The 15153-nt window shown below is 39.2% G+C and overlaps 2 protein-coding genes across 6 annotated transcripts in view; both read right to left on the minus strand.

Annotated features, from left to right (window-relative positions):
• Positions 1 to 15153, minus strand: part of LOC135710239 (neural-cadherin-like) — a 1396020-nt gene that overhangs the window by 191521 nt on the left and 1189346 nt on the right. The gene's annotated exons all lie outside the window — the stretch shown is intronic.
• LOC135710238 (uncharacterized) lies at positions 12403 to 13928 on the minus strand. Its single transcript, XM_065232754.1, has 3 exons — positions 13026 to 13928; positions 12904 to 12960; positions 12403 to 12669 (listed from the first exon to the last, which is right to left on the minus strand). Exons 1-3 carry the CDS (start codon positions 13926 to 13928, stop codon positions 12403 to 12405), a joined length of 1227 nt encoding a protein of 408 aa, XP_065088826.1.

A 15153-nucleotide genomic window follows, 5' to 3' on the forward strand; every position in this document is an offset into this window, starting at 1 on the left:
AACGGACACGGAATCAGCACATTTATTCCATTTTGCCCGCATCTGCTGGATGTCCTTGACTGCCCCGCCGCTTCGTCGAAGTCGCAGCTTTACAATTGCCCAGTATTTTTCGATTGGTTGAAATTCCGAGCAATTCGGAGTATTCATCAGCTTATGGACAAAATCGATCTTGTTGGCAGCATACCACTCCAGAACCACCTTGGAGTAGTGGCAGCTGGCCAAATTGGTCGTTTATGAGTGGTTTCGAATAATCTGCGGAGCTCTAGGATCAATTGCATGAATTGGCCACTTTTACAGATATTCCGGATCTTCCACAGGATCAGACTTATGTCCTACCGGAAACTGAATCGTCCCAAAACGTGGCCAACTTTCTGCTTAACAACTTCTTAGAAGACATCAGGAAGTTATCTCTTCAAATTGCCGTACAACCAGTGTTTGGTCCCAATTAGCTCTAATCCCATATGCTACGTGTATTCGTTAATGCCGGTTTCTATAGTACGGTCCCTATTAACCGTACTATTGGAATCTTGACTGTACTTTGTTTAAACTTGTACCAGTTGATCTCTATAGAAGTGTTAATAAACCACTGTCAAAGATTTTAGATTCCCAACACTAGTGGCGTGCTAGTGGCGCGCGAGGGGCATTCCAATTTACTTTTAGTCAGCCTTTATTTAATTTCTTCAAATATTGCGTTAGCTCAGAAATTTTAGAATACAGCCATGACATTTTTTTTTATTGAACCAAAATTGGAGCATCCTACTGTATCAGCATATTACGAAATCAAATAAATCTTATTATTATTTATCAAATCATTTCATTCAGCTGTTATATCGTTTTGTCAGCCTTTTGAGAATTTATTTCCGACTTACATTGGTTGTACCTGTCTTTGCCTTTTTCGTACATCCAGGTTTGTGCGTGCCCCATGTCTCAAATAGTTTTATTAGTCTGCGTTATTGTGTTTCAAATTGAAATGCTCCTGCTGAGCAGTGTTTCCTTTCAGCTACAAATTTAATTAAAACACTTCATCCAAGCAACTGGAGCAAGGCTGTGGCAGGAAGTATTCGTGTGCCAGGAAATCAATATTCAAATTCATTCAAATCAACACAATTTCAATCCAAATTTTCATCCTCTTCCCAAAACTCCGTTGTTTCCGCTTATCAATAGCCCTTTCCAAACTGTCGAAATTCATTACGAAACAATTCATCATAGCCGGTTTCCACTTCCGACAGCATGTCCGCATCCATTCTAGGTGAGTGGCAGAATTCACCTTTGCTTATAGTTCTTGGCTATTTCTCTAACTGGGTTCGGTCGGTCCGTTGTTCGCCTCTGCGGAAATGGTGCACGAATTAATGCGAATAAAGCAAATGGTCTTAATTAAATCATAAAGTCGCTCTAGCCATTTCTTCCGCTGAAGAGGTGATGGTGTGCCTGTGCTTTGGGATAGGCTGTGATTGCGTTGTGAAGATCCACGACGACGGCGACGGAGAGTCGAAGGATATTCATTCTAATGAATTGCTTCATTTTCGCGAACCGGTCCGAATTCGGCTGTTGAGAATTTTATTGCCGGCCTGTAGAATGTGGCATAGTGGAACGGAAGCTGAATTCATTCCGAGTGAAGTGAGATGTGATGATGCCAGTTAAAATTTCGCACCATCTGGCCCCCTGCTAACGACGAACGGAGCCGGTTCTCGAGAAGCGGTCGCTCGTTAGGCAAGGAGAAAGCATAAACAAAACTTCAGAAAACAGTAAAAATGTGCCCGTCGTCGTCATCGTCGCAGAGTGGCTGAGTCGTATTTTATGTTTTATGATGGGAAACAAACCAAATGAATGCGGAAACGGAGCAGCGATGACAGACGGCCGGAAATGCGATCCGTCAGCTATGTTTGAAGACATCAAGTTGATCTCCTCGGAAACATCAAAGTGTGACAGTGAGCGGCAAATAAAGCGACAAATAGCGAACAAATTAGTCATAAATTATCGTTTTAGATTTCGTTAGAGCTGCGGTGATGACATTCAGAATGATATTCTAGAGCTTTGAGAGGAAAATAGGAATATCTAGAAGCTACCAGGCACAATTGAATTTGATGAGGCAAGCGAACAAGAAAACCAATCTTCGGTTTTACGGCTTTTGATTCGATGCAGGGAGAATCAGAATGTTGCCACATGCCGTAGGAATCGAATGGCAGTTGAAAGCTGCAAGAGCTGGAGAATTAGGATGTGCCTATTTATGTGTTAACCTAGCTACTGCACGTTCTGTTCGTTTTGTAGGGAAATCGGGCGTAAATTACGGGTCCTACTCCAGATTAAAACTGGAGAACTAAAGAAAAGCCTTCATCAAACGAGTCGTTCTAAGTTCATTTAACATAATCGTACGATTCGACAGGAAGCTTGTAATAAACTCAATTCCATGTCAGATCTATGAAAAAGGATGAAAACCCTTCGGCTAGATCCGTTTCTAGTACAGTTTGCACAGTTTTCGGAAACGATATTCATCTTCTTTTTCTTCTTTTACGCTTCTGTAGCGAACGTTTTGTCGGCTCTCAGCTCAGTGTTCTACTAAATGCACTTCCACAGTTATTAATTCAGAACTTTCTTGTCAACAAGTCGAAAAACAAAATTTCCTGCCCGAAAGATTTTCTCGAACCCACCGCCTCCAGCTGGTAATACCGTGCTTTTACCGACTAGGCTATCCGAGGCCCGCAATATTCGTGCCCATCCGATAAAAGCTAAAAGGCCATCCATGATACAAACGCCCGTTCAATATCCAGCTCCCGTACACAAACGGACCGTTCCAAAGGGATAACATCCAAAGCAGTTATGCCTGATGTGTAGTTGGCAGATAACCACGTCCGGGTCTGAATCAAACCCGGAAAAAGCGACGAAATGATGAACGAGCATACGGATCCTCATTTACGACATCCAATTCCAACCACCAGCACTCATAAAAGCAATAGTTGGACTGTACACGACTTATCGTAGGATTCGCTTTGAATAAATCATCGATACCGAGTACTGACGCACAAATTGATTCCAACCAACCCACCTAGTTTGGCAGTGCGTTGTTTGTTAGCACTTTCCGAATTCGAATGTGAGTTTCCATGATACCGTAGGGTACCTCTCGTCCATCATACATAAAACATTAGCTCATCCTTCCGATTTAAATACAAATGGTTCTGGTTTTCCAACTCAGTTTGGTCACCATTTCTGCCACCGTGCTAGTTGCGGAGCGTCCTTTTCGGTAACATGGCACCAAGTGCTATTTTGGTCTAACGGAAGCAGGGATCGGGCTCATATTCCGGGTGGTGAAAAATTTACAGCATGTTCTCGCCTCTTCGGAGAAAAGCAATACCCTCGACAAGGCTTTATGTTTTTCCTATAATTAGAATATAAGGAAGCAGTTGTATAAGCATTGGGTGCGTAGAAACAGACAAAGCCAAGTCCAGTCCCAAGCAAAGATAAAAATGAATAGCAGCCAACAAAAAAAAAACAGAAAGTCAATTTCCTGCCAGTTGGTGACAAATGTGCGCATCATGACTCTACCATCATCGGAAGTATTTTTTTTTGCCGAACAACTGTGCCGGAATCATTTGGGGTACCTTTTTGTTTGGGCATTGAAAGACTTTGACATCGTTTAGGCAACGATTGTATAGGAAAATGGAATCCCATTAAAGGACGGGTGAGATTAATTGGGTAATTACTGGCTCTGCTACGCACACTGGCTTTGCTGGGTGACTCAATTGATGGGCATATACACATTCGTGTATTTTTTTTGTCTAGAAGATGTACTTTTGATGATCAAGCAAAATGAGTACCATCAGCGAAACCATGCGAGGCGATGGCAAATGAAGCTGTTGACTTGGAATAAAATCATATGAGAAGAACACAACGTGTCATTTTTGTTCTTGTTCAATGTTAATGACTGCGTCAATCATGAAATGTGATAGGATGTACGTGAACATTGTTCCATCCGAAGGAACATCAATTTGATTGGAAAGATCATTAAGTTGTTTTTCTTTCAGAAACTTACGTAAATGTGAATCGATAAGTAACGTATGCATAGAATTACTTGGTCCTGGGTCTCATTTGATCGTCATCTTCGCGAGCAGGAACCAAACACTAATCGATTTGGTATGAAACTTTATTTTTGAATGCTTGTGGAATAATATTGTGTAAATTATCTAATAAACTCCAAAACAATAAAACGTGATCCTTCCCGAGCAGGATGCACAATGCAATTCCAAAATAATACCACACAGGTATTTTTTGGTATCCAAACATCAGTTTTTGTTATTTGCAAAGAATTTTGCATGCATTTTTTTGGTATTATTCTTTGGTATTTCACCTCTTATGTCATGCTGATCAACACCACATTTTGGTATCAGATCATAATTTGGTATTCATTAGCTATTTTCTCCTGTTCGGGTAGCATTAGTACTCAGTACGGAAATCGAGATCGACGGAAAACAATACCTGTATGGTATTGCATAGCATAGCATAAGCGATTGCAGAAATCATTGGGGGCTATATAATGGTCAACCAATATATACATTTTGCAATCTCTATTCGGCAATATAAAGTAAAGATTATGTGAAAATGTTAACAAAATTAAATAAATACAAAAAGAAAGATCTCCCCAAAATTATCTGCTGTAAGCCTGTCTTTCCATGTTTTCGAAGTTGTCACATGCATCATCCTTGCCAGTACTCTCCAGCACACGTTTCCTTTTCACACCGAAGCATTGGGACCATTCACCACTCTTTCGCCAGCGTTACTGTATTGGAAGCAAACCGCAGGATTCACAGCATAATGCGCAGACCCTTCAATGCTTGGAGTACATCTGATCACCAACACCATCATAGAACGATTAGAAAACCCACCACCTCCAACGCAGGCATCGATCGCTTCACTATGTCACATATTTCTGGTCCGGGGGCACATGCGATGAAAATAATTCAAGTACGCAGATAGCGACATCTCTTCTGATGCTTGCCAACACGATGGACCACGTTTCCTTCTCGATTCGAAAACTTCCCAGAAAGCAAGAAAACCACCACAATCACATACGTATAACCGACTGGGAGGCAGAGTGCCAGCACTAATCAGCCAAATGCAGCCGAAAACGATCAAAGCGCACGCACAAAACAGAGAGCAAACATAAAACAGAACCGTATCCGACGGGTTTCGAAACTCGAATCTGGTATTGTTTTGGTATTGAATTTGCATAATTTGGTATTGGAATGGTATTGTATTTTACCTCTTATGTCAGACTTATCTATACCAATTCAAGGTATCGATATATTCGTTCCTGCTCAGCCCAAGTAGCAATCCAGTAACCATTTAGCATCCACTCTGATATATGATGGTTTTATAACGGCAATGAACAACAATCCAATTAGTTTAAACATAGCATTTCAAAGTGTAAAACATTCCTGCTTAGTAATTCAGCTTTTTGCTGTTTTAAACACCTTTTATAGTCTGGAAGAAAGTCAAAAACTGTCTTGTTTTAAAACTGTTCTGTAATTCAAGCATAAACGTCATTAGCAATTGTTTATTGATGTCTTGATAAAATACTTTATAAACGTGTTCTATCATTATTAAAGCAACCATAAAACCAGTAGGTTTTGCATTAGAGCAAAAAGTATTTATTGTTGCTTTTTTGGCTTTTTAAAGTGCATCATTAACTCCCCAAATACTCTGTTTACAAATTGAGCTTAAAAGATGGTTCCTCATAGTTAATAAAAGCCAAATTTATGACAAGGAAGTCTCGAAGGATAGACGAAGTAGGATGAACAATTCAAGTCGATTTCAGCAAAATTTACTTCTTTAAAAGAACCAGCACACCATCAACGACTGACCATCTGGCGGAGAAGAGTTAAGTGAGCGTGGCCCTCGAATTCATAAAAACATTGTCGAAAGATTAAAAACATACCAGCCTTCTCCAAATCTTGCGAATAGATGACAATCGAAATAAAAACCGACAGCAAACCACTGAAACTGTTAGTTAGTGGAGATTAGCTGGTTTCCGATCCATAGCAGCGATTTTATTCGGCCAAAGAATCAACTCTTCGATCGTTGGATGGTGCACTTCTGTAACCATCCGGAAGAAGGGGATCTTTTTCGGGAACGGTCGCGCTTCCAGCTGTTCGAAATGCGAACTGTTGTAAAACAGTATCGCAAACTATCTGAATAACTACTCCAAATCCATCGGGAGAAAACCGCCTGGAAGAATCCTGCATCTCATAGCGCATTTATCGAAATATAAACAAACTTTGACGTTTAACTTTTTGCAGGCAACTTTGCCTCCTTAAATGCTGCCATAAATCTGAACGGGTTAGGAACAAGCAAAATGGCTAAAGATAAATACAATTTAGCCTGCAAGTTTTCTTCATAAAAGCCATTTTAAACCCTTATTAATTTGTAAAGGAATTCTTGAAAGCAAAACAACTTTTTCACAAATGACCTATGAAAATCAACTTTTATGCAACCGCCATGTTAGAATTAGTTTGATTGTTTTTTTACAATTTTCGATTTTCAATCAATATTTCCTGAGATATAACTATATTTTGGTAAATCAAGCAATGAGCAAACATTTAAATGCGAAAATATTAATAATAATAAACTACAAGGGACAGCCCTATGGGGTTGTACGCAATGGTGACGTAGGACTACGTAATCTTATAAAATAAATGTTATTTGTTAACTGCAGAAGGAGCTTGTAGAAATAAGAATTTGAGCGGGGTTGTCTCTGTTTATACTCTTTAGTATGACTATGATTGCCCTGAAAAGAACCTTTTGATATGAATTTTAGTTGGGACGTGTTCAGAAATTTAACTCTTTAGAAAATCTTGGTGGCCCTGTAAAGGCTTCAAGTCTTTATAAGATGATGATGACGTGTAGGCAGCTGGATCAGCAAATCGGACCGGACAATCTCATATTCTTCGGTTCAATGATTGGGCACTCGCAAGATTCTTGGCCCGCCTGCTGCTGGACAGAGGTTGAACTAGTGTCGGCTACAGGATGGAAGGCCGCAGAATATCAGTGTCCACCCAGCTAAAGCTCCTCCCCTTTTAAGTTTTTCTCGTTAAACTCCTTCTCTCAACAAGTTGGTCAATCTTAGTCTTTAGCAGAAAGACACTTAACACTTTTTTTTTTGGTGAATTTATGATCCCGTTTCACGTAATGATTCTTCTCTATGCCTGTTCAGATAATTTAGTACTTTTATTTATTTTCCCTACTACGCTAAATCAAACGAGTAGAAATAAGAAGGGATGTCTGTTACGAGTTCGAATAATTGAAAATTCAATAAATATTAAATCGAATAGCTGGAAAAATCTTCACGATTTATCATTAATCGAATAATTGGACTTCTAGGCATCCCTAGAAAATAGTTTATTTTCATGTTTTTGGTGGTCCATCAAAAATGTCGAACAGCAGAATCGCAACCATCCTACTTCGCACTATTTCTGCTATGCTCTTCTATCATCCAGAACAACAAACGTATCAATTCTTCTTCTTTCCTTTATTTAACGTCGGTCTCTGTTCCGCAATCTAGTGCCAATCAACGACCGACATCGATTGCCATCCATTGACAGCAATCGAATGTGCAGGAAGGTAAAATGTTACGCAATTGCATCCTCCATATTCGCACACGCCCGAAAATCAGAGGCGAATGCCACTTCGACATGTTTTGCCAAGAGACGATTCTCTGATGACTGTGTTGGGGAAGCAGCATATGCATGTACGTAATTTGGTGGATTTTTTTGGACAATGCTTGACATTTACCACCTTTTCAATAGGATTCTTGAACAGTCAGTTGCATTGTTATTGATGCGTAGAACTATTTCTGATCGATTGGTGATAAAATTATTGAAATTGGTCTAGGGGCAGCTGAGTTATTCACGTTCAAAATCTTTCATAATTTTGTTACATGTTCCATTTTCGGTTTTCACAAAGTCTACCCCCATATAGAAATCACAGACGTAGTCTTACGTCAAATGTATCGGCCAAGCTCGATCTGAAGAATATATATTGTTTTTCAATGTTAAATAATTAGTCAAGTCGATGTTTTACGAGGGTGGACCTAATTTTTTCGATGTTTCCACATACATTTCACATAAAATTTAATATGGCACTTAAAATTAGGCCACTTAAGGAGAACTATTGTAATAAATTTGGATATTTAATAAGATTTTTATACGATCAGTTTCTATTTTAATTATTTGGATAAGATCGGATTCATAAATCCTTTTCTATCTTGATTCATACTTTCCTAGTGTTTTAAGCATGCGGCTAGGAAAAATGGCTCGGAAAGGGTTTTTATTGTTGCCAAATAGCTTTTATTGTAGCTTTCAAATGGTTCTCAATGCGTTCGTCATACAACCTTTTGCAGTAAATCAATCTTGAAGAGCTTCGAGAATACACCCTCAGAACCTTCTTCAGAGTGAGCCAACTAGACATATTCTAGTCTTAATGAGGTTTTGGTGTTTGCATTAATACCTTGACCAGGGTTTTATGAATGTTGTTTTATAGTTGCTTTGTAGTATTTCATAAAACTTAAAATGTTACTTGGGAGATTCAGTTCTTAGACAATAACACCTAAAACAGTTCTTGGATTGGTATACTAAGACCTTATAAAGGACAAATTATGGTTTTCTGGCATAAACAAAAACTAAATTATGCATTAATTTGTTATGCGCTGAACAGAAAAACATTCTATGCCGAGTGCAAATTCGATAGAATCAAAAAAATCGGAAAGGCATACACCTGAAATCAGTAAATTTGTCATTTTTGGCTCAAGGAAAGAATTGATTAGTTTATTAGCAAGCTGATTTCAAACGTATCTGCAACACCATTTTTAAAAGGAATACAGTGCGTTTCCGATTTTGTCAGCCCTTTCTCAAATTTTAGACTGACGAAAACGGGAAACTAGCTGGCGCCGGTGGTGTAGTGGTAAGCGTGACTGCTTTCTTACCCCAATGAGTCTGGGTTCAAACCCAGCTGAGGTCGGTTGGATTTTTCTGAGGCATTAAAATCTCTGGTCACGTCTTCCTTCGGAAGGGAAGTAAAGCCGTTGGTCTAGGCCCATGTGTTGTACTGGGTGTATGTGGGTGTGCGATTATACGCAAGTGTGGAAGCTGGCGTTAAATAAAGAAAAAGAAAACGGGAAACTGACAAATTCGGGAAATCTTTTCCTAATATTATAGGGTGTCCCAGAAAGTATAAATACACTTTCAACTCGCCGCCATTTCTATCCCGATGAAGTTTATCAGCTGTTAATCGATGTGTGTTGTTATTTACTTATTGCCCAACTTGCTTGTGGGTGCGCAAAGTGCATTTTTTTTACAAAATTATCAAAATGCGATGCATTTCCCAGGAAAAGCGCAAAAAGATCGTGCACAAATGATGCACTAATCCCAACCTATCAGTAAGGAAGTTGGCGCAACTGGAGGAAGTAAGTATCGGAGCATTGAAAACTACCATCTGGAAGTTCGGTGAAAAAGTTACCTTCAAGGACACAGCGAAATCTGGCTGTAAACCGGGACTGGGGGACTGCAAACTGAACCAGAAGATCACCCAAGCTTTCGTCAATAAGAAAAGTGCCTCTGCTCAAGATAAGCGCATATCATCGGTAAGAGACGTGTTTGTGAGAAAATTTGCGAAATATCTAAGGGCACCGGTGAGATTTGAATCCACAATTCCCATTCAGTACACGGGTGCATTCCCAATTATACAACGGTGGACGTATATGGTCTATGGATGTATTTGGCTAATGACATTTGAGTTTCAAATCCGTTTCCCTTCTTCTTCTTCTTGTTCGCACTTCCACAGTTATTAATCGAGAGCTTTCGATGCCAATACCAATGCATGAATTTGTATATTGCGTGGTAAGCACAATGATACTCTATGCCCAGGGAAGTCGAGAAAATGTCCAACCCGAAAGTCGACCGGACTGGGAATCGTACCCGCCGCCTCCGGCATGCTAATACCGTGCCTTTACTGACTAGGCTATGAGGCCCCCTTTCCCACCCTAGTCTTTTTGCGCAAGCGTTCGTCTATTATAGACGATATGTGCGTACGTCAAATTTGACTACAAGACTCTTCCGGGAGACTAATACTACACAGTCCGTGATGGTCAGGAAGTTGACTATGCCGACAGGTCAATTATTACCGAAACATTTGCTAAGAAGGCCAAGGTTTGACAAGCGATAACGTGAGTAATGCAAGTTGTCAACGCTATTTGTGACGAAGGAGACGATGCACATTGAAGTTTACGTTCCAAAGTGTTTGAATCGGCGTCTGCGGCCCATGATCCCTCAACATGATGGCCCAGTACTATTTTGGTTCAATTAAGTGTCACTACTCAAAAGACACGGTAGCTTGGTACAAAGCAAACAATGTGCAATGTGTGTGCAAAAACAGATGAATCCTTCGAATCGTTTCGAGGCCGTTTCCAAGGGATATATACGGAAACACTTTAAGGTAGCGAATTCAATCGAAGAATTTGAAAAACACTGGACAAAATTTTTCGCCAAGAAATCTGTGCTAAAGCTCATGGGCAGCTTCAGATCAAAAGTTTGCTCCTTGGTATACAATTGAAGGAACTGCGGATTATTTTTATCCAATTGAAAGATATATTTGAAATAAACATTTGAGTACATTATTATTGTTGTTTTACTCCAATAATAAACTCATACTTTCTGAGACACCTCTTAAGACTGTTATTTGTAAAAACACTTCTTAACCATCAAACAATTATAATTATTGAATCAATTTTAAATTTGACGATAAAGAAATATGAATCAATATTTAAAACCGCGAAAATGTTTGTGTGTGCGTGTGTATTTCTTGAATCTTTGTAAACACACCCCACATTATGCGTTTCAATTTGTGAAATATTTGCAAACATATTTTTCCAAAAAAAACACTGCCTGACAGTGAGAGTTAGATTGAATAAACGCACACTGGCTGATTCTGATCTATCTTGTATGAGATGGATGTTGATGTTGTTTTCACATTTTCCATGATCAAAGTCCGTAGTTTTATCACATAAGATGACAACAGGTGCACATTGATAGCGTTGTTATCTAAAAATTTACGAAAATACATATGGGACCGATATGACATGGGAATTACTATGGAGAAACCAAAATTTCGGTTCATATTCATACCAAAATTCACCAGTTCACTCTACTTTAGAAAATAAAAACTGAGCTTGTTGAAAAGTTTCACAGCTACAACTTTGTTCAAGACTATTTTTCGATCAAATGTAAGGAACAAAAATTATTAATGATTCAAGTCACTCATGTCTTATGATTATGCTCAATCAAGTGTTCAGCAGGCAACATTGGTGTTTATGGCGCGTACAATAGAGGACAAAAATAATGGCTACTATGTCACACTGCAGAATACAGTGTTGCCCACAATACAGTTGCTTAATCTTGCATAAGATTAGTAATCTCTTAAACAATTAATAACTATTTAATTTGTCGTTTGGCTGAAAAACGATTTTCTGCAAAGTTGTAGCTGATAAAAATTCCCATAAGAATAGCAATAGAATTTGTTAACAGTACAATATGTAAAAAGGCTAGAATACAATGAATAAAACGTTTTGTTTCCCATAGTAATTTCCATGTAAACTTCAAATGGTTTGTGCCAAGTCAGTTTCTAATCAAATGAGTTTAAACTTTCGGAGGTTAATCAGGACCCGAATTGAAACCATTTGAACACAGTGGAGTGAAAATTTCAAATTTTGCATCACTCTACCCGAGCAAAGTAAAATATCAAATTGATAACAAGTTCTATTACTCGGTTATCACTTTTTGCTAACTGAATATGTTATCATTATGGTTGAGTTAACAGCCAACATAACAAAAATGATAACAGAAAATTGCTCGTTGAATATCACAAAAACAACTAATTTTGTTATCATTGATAATATCTTGATAACAAATTCTGTAAGCCATTCAAATTTATTTCATAAATTTCAAATCATGTTATCATTTTGATATCAAAGCCTCACGCTGATAACTGAAATATGATTAGGGATTAAAAGCACTATTTTTTATTGTTTCAGTGCAAATAATATTTTAAGTTTTGAACTAAGCTTGCATCGTTAATAAATATATAGTGAATTTTTCATGATAACAACTGATAACTAAATTGATCATGGCTGATAACTAAATAAGTTATGCGATAACAACTGAAAACAAAATGATATCTGGGATAACAAGACTTGTTATCTAGATGATATCGGGTTTTTATTCTACTTTGCTCGGGTAATGATCACCCACAATCCTAGTAATTTATCGATTTATCAATGAAAGTACAACCGTGCATAAGTATTCTACGACAAAATACAATCAAATATATTTCCTATACATACATACGAAAAATGAAAACCATCTACAATTTCGAGTGATGCACCACACAGTCCGTCAGTTGCGATTGGAACTTTGCTATTCCCGACTGCGTTATCTTCCGACACCATACCACCTCCAGATATTTCAAATTTGGATACATCTGCGACAGCTTGTACAAATCTGCATCCGTTAGGTTGTGGAAGTACTTGATCTTCAACCGCCTCAGGCTTTTGTTGGACAACATAAACGCCACCGGCGTGTGAATGCACTTGAGAGTTAGTTCCTCCAGCTGGTCCAGGTGTCTCAAGGCCTGGAAAAGTTTGCTGCTTAACATTCGATACTGTGCGTTTTCGTCGGAAATGCTGAGTCGTTTTAGATGTGGAAAATTCCGACAGACATGAACTAGAATAAATTCGGGTCTCGAAAGTGTCATGAATGTAACATTCATGCAAATCACGTTCGGCAGTACCCGACGGAGGCTTTCAATTGCTCCAGCCTCCAGGTTCAGGTTGCACATCTTCAAATTAAGCTGTTCCACACTTACCAAGGGCTTGCATTCCGATGTGGTTCGGAAGTCAATGCTACCGGCAAGGCTTAAGGTCTGTGGGGTGAAAAATCTTCATATTAGCTTTCAATGTTATCATCTTCATATTCAGTCAAACTCACCTTCAAGCGCTTCAGACGCTCCAATAAACGGAACGACTCTGAATCCAACAAATACGTCTTGAAGTGTAATTTTACAATTTCCGGACAATCCTTGGTGATAACATCAAGCACTGGTCCCTTGACGCTGAAGTCCAGATAGACTTCTGTCAAACACTTGAACCCGAGGAAAAATTGCTTCAGCACACCATCGCTCGCATTGCAGATTCGTCCGCATAATTTCAGTACTTCCACCTCGGGAAATCGGAGCTCGTTGATCGGGATGAAATATTCCGTTGAAAATAGTTCCAAGTTCTTCAACCGTGGAGCGACTTGACGTAGAAACGGGAGTGATTCATGTGCATCATCCGGTTTGATGAAATTTGCACTAAGTTGCTTCAAGTTTGGAACGGCCAGCTTTACGATCCGTAGCACGTTGATCAGCGAGCCCATGTCACTCAGATGCTGCAGCACTGGGAAATCAGGTAGATCCAGATTCAGGCTCGCGGCGTCCACTCCCACTATCAGCTGCCGAAGATTTGGGGCTCGAGTGACAACGTTCCAGAGTTGATCGATGGTAAAGTTGGTCATGCAATGGAAGCTTTCCAAGGTTGCACCAAATAAATCCAGCACTTCGATGATTACAGTGAAATCAAACTCGCAGCACGTTTCTGGCCCGAAGAATGCAAAAACATTTCGGTAGAGGCGAGTGCTTCTCTTCAGAACGGAGATCTGCGAGTGTTCCCAATCCATGACGATGTTCAGGGCTACGTTGCGCATGAATCGACGCGAGAAGATCAGTTCGTTCCAGAGTTGGCACACTAGGGAGACTGACTTGCGGTCTGCCAGCCGGAGGTAAGAGAAAATGTGCTCCAACACTTCGATCGGGAGCTCGGTTATGTGGATTTCTGTATCCAAAGTAGCCATCGCGGTAGCTGTCTTCAGAGGGGTGTGATGGGAATTGGTGGAAACTTAGCTTCATAAATGACGGTAGGTATGAATAGCGGTACTACAGGTACGAATCCGCTGTAAGTAGTCGGTAGTAAAATATTTAAAAATAAATTCGGAAGCTTTTTTGAGCGATCGTGACTGCGGTGGCAAGATTGATTCAATTTAAGGTTTCATAGCACGCTTTGTTGGAAAAAAATGTATTTCTCATTTTGTCACTTAAGAAAATATATACTGGTTTAGACTAGGGGCATCCCACTCTAAACTTTGTATTTCTCGCGTTCTACACAGAAAGTTCTTACTGATATCTAAGATACCCGGAAATATTTAAAAATACTTACGAAATATTTAGCGTTAGTTTATTACCACCTAGGTTACCACAGTTGCTTATCTAATATCGTCTATCATTTTTTAGCGAACATTTTGAAAGTACCTATCCTTTATAAGAAATTCAATCATTTTTGTTGCCTTGAAATGACGGAATGTTATCCCGATTATGGCTTCAATTTCGAGAACAAATTGAATTATGCCACGCATTATGCTAGCACTCAAACATTTCACGTGATGGTCTAGCTCTGTCTAGCTGATAGTCGTGTGAATCTTCCACCCGTTCCTCGTTGATTTTATTTCCATCATTGTGCAATATGTGAAAATTAGGCTATTGACAGTGTGACACCAACTGAATTAGTTTGGGCTGATCGGAGCTGAATTAGAAGCTGTGGAGGCTTTCCACACCATTCGCACCTTATTTTAGCCTCCCGAGAATCACATCTCATAGCTTCCAGCCGAATGTGTTTTTCTAAAAGTAGAAGATAATTTATAGTATTTGGAACCTTCGACGCTCTTATTCTAAACAACCTGGAGTTAGCGAACCCCCACTGAACGAAATGCACATAAAAGGAATTAGGCGATGTAGACCGAGCTGATTGGTGGGGCAACGTTGAGAATCGATGTTCTAAACGATTATCAAGTCTGGACAAGATCGAAATGCATAATTTTGGAATAGTTTAATTACTGCTTCTATAGGCCCTAGGTTTTTAAATCGTGTACCGCGTATATGAGGTCAGTGAGCATGCTCCACGGTCTGAAAATACTGCTGTAAACTTTCAGAAACGTTTGTGGTATGTTAAAACATTAATATGGACTATTTTGGAATCAATTTATACAAATTAGCTTTGGATTTATTTATGCTAAATACAAACAA

Source organism: Ochlerotatus camptorhynchus, unplaced genomic scaffold (genome assembly GCF_037179485.1).
Source record: "Ochlerotatus camptorhynchus isolate MF236.1 unplaced genomic scaffold, CSIRO-AGI_Acam_v1.1 ptg000372l, whole genome shotgun sequence".
Lineage (NCBI taxonomy): Eukaryota > Metazoa > Arthropoda > Insecta > Diptera > Culicidae > Ochlerotatus > Ochlerotatus camptorhynchus.

Coding starts and splice junctions, on each gene's coding strand:
- LOC135710238 (XM_065232754.1), bottom strand. CDS start 13,928: ATGGCTACTTTGGATACAGAAATCCACATAACCGAGCTCCCGATCGAA. Junction 12,961..13,025: donor AGCGTCTGAAGCGCTTGAAG/GTGAGTTTGACT, acceptor TTCACCCCACAG/ACCTTAAGCCTTGCCGGTAG. Junction 12,670..12,903: donor CATCGGAATGCAAGCCCTTG/GTAAGTGTGGAA, acceptor AAACTTTTCCAG/GCCTTGAGACACCTGGACCA.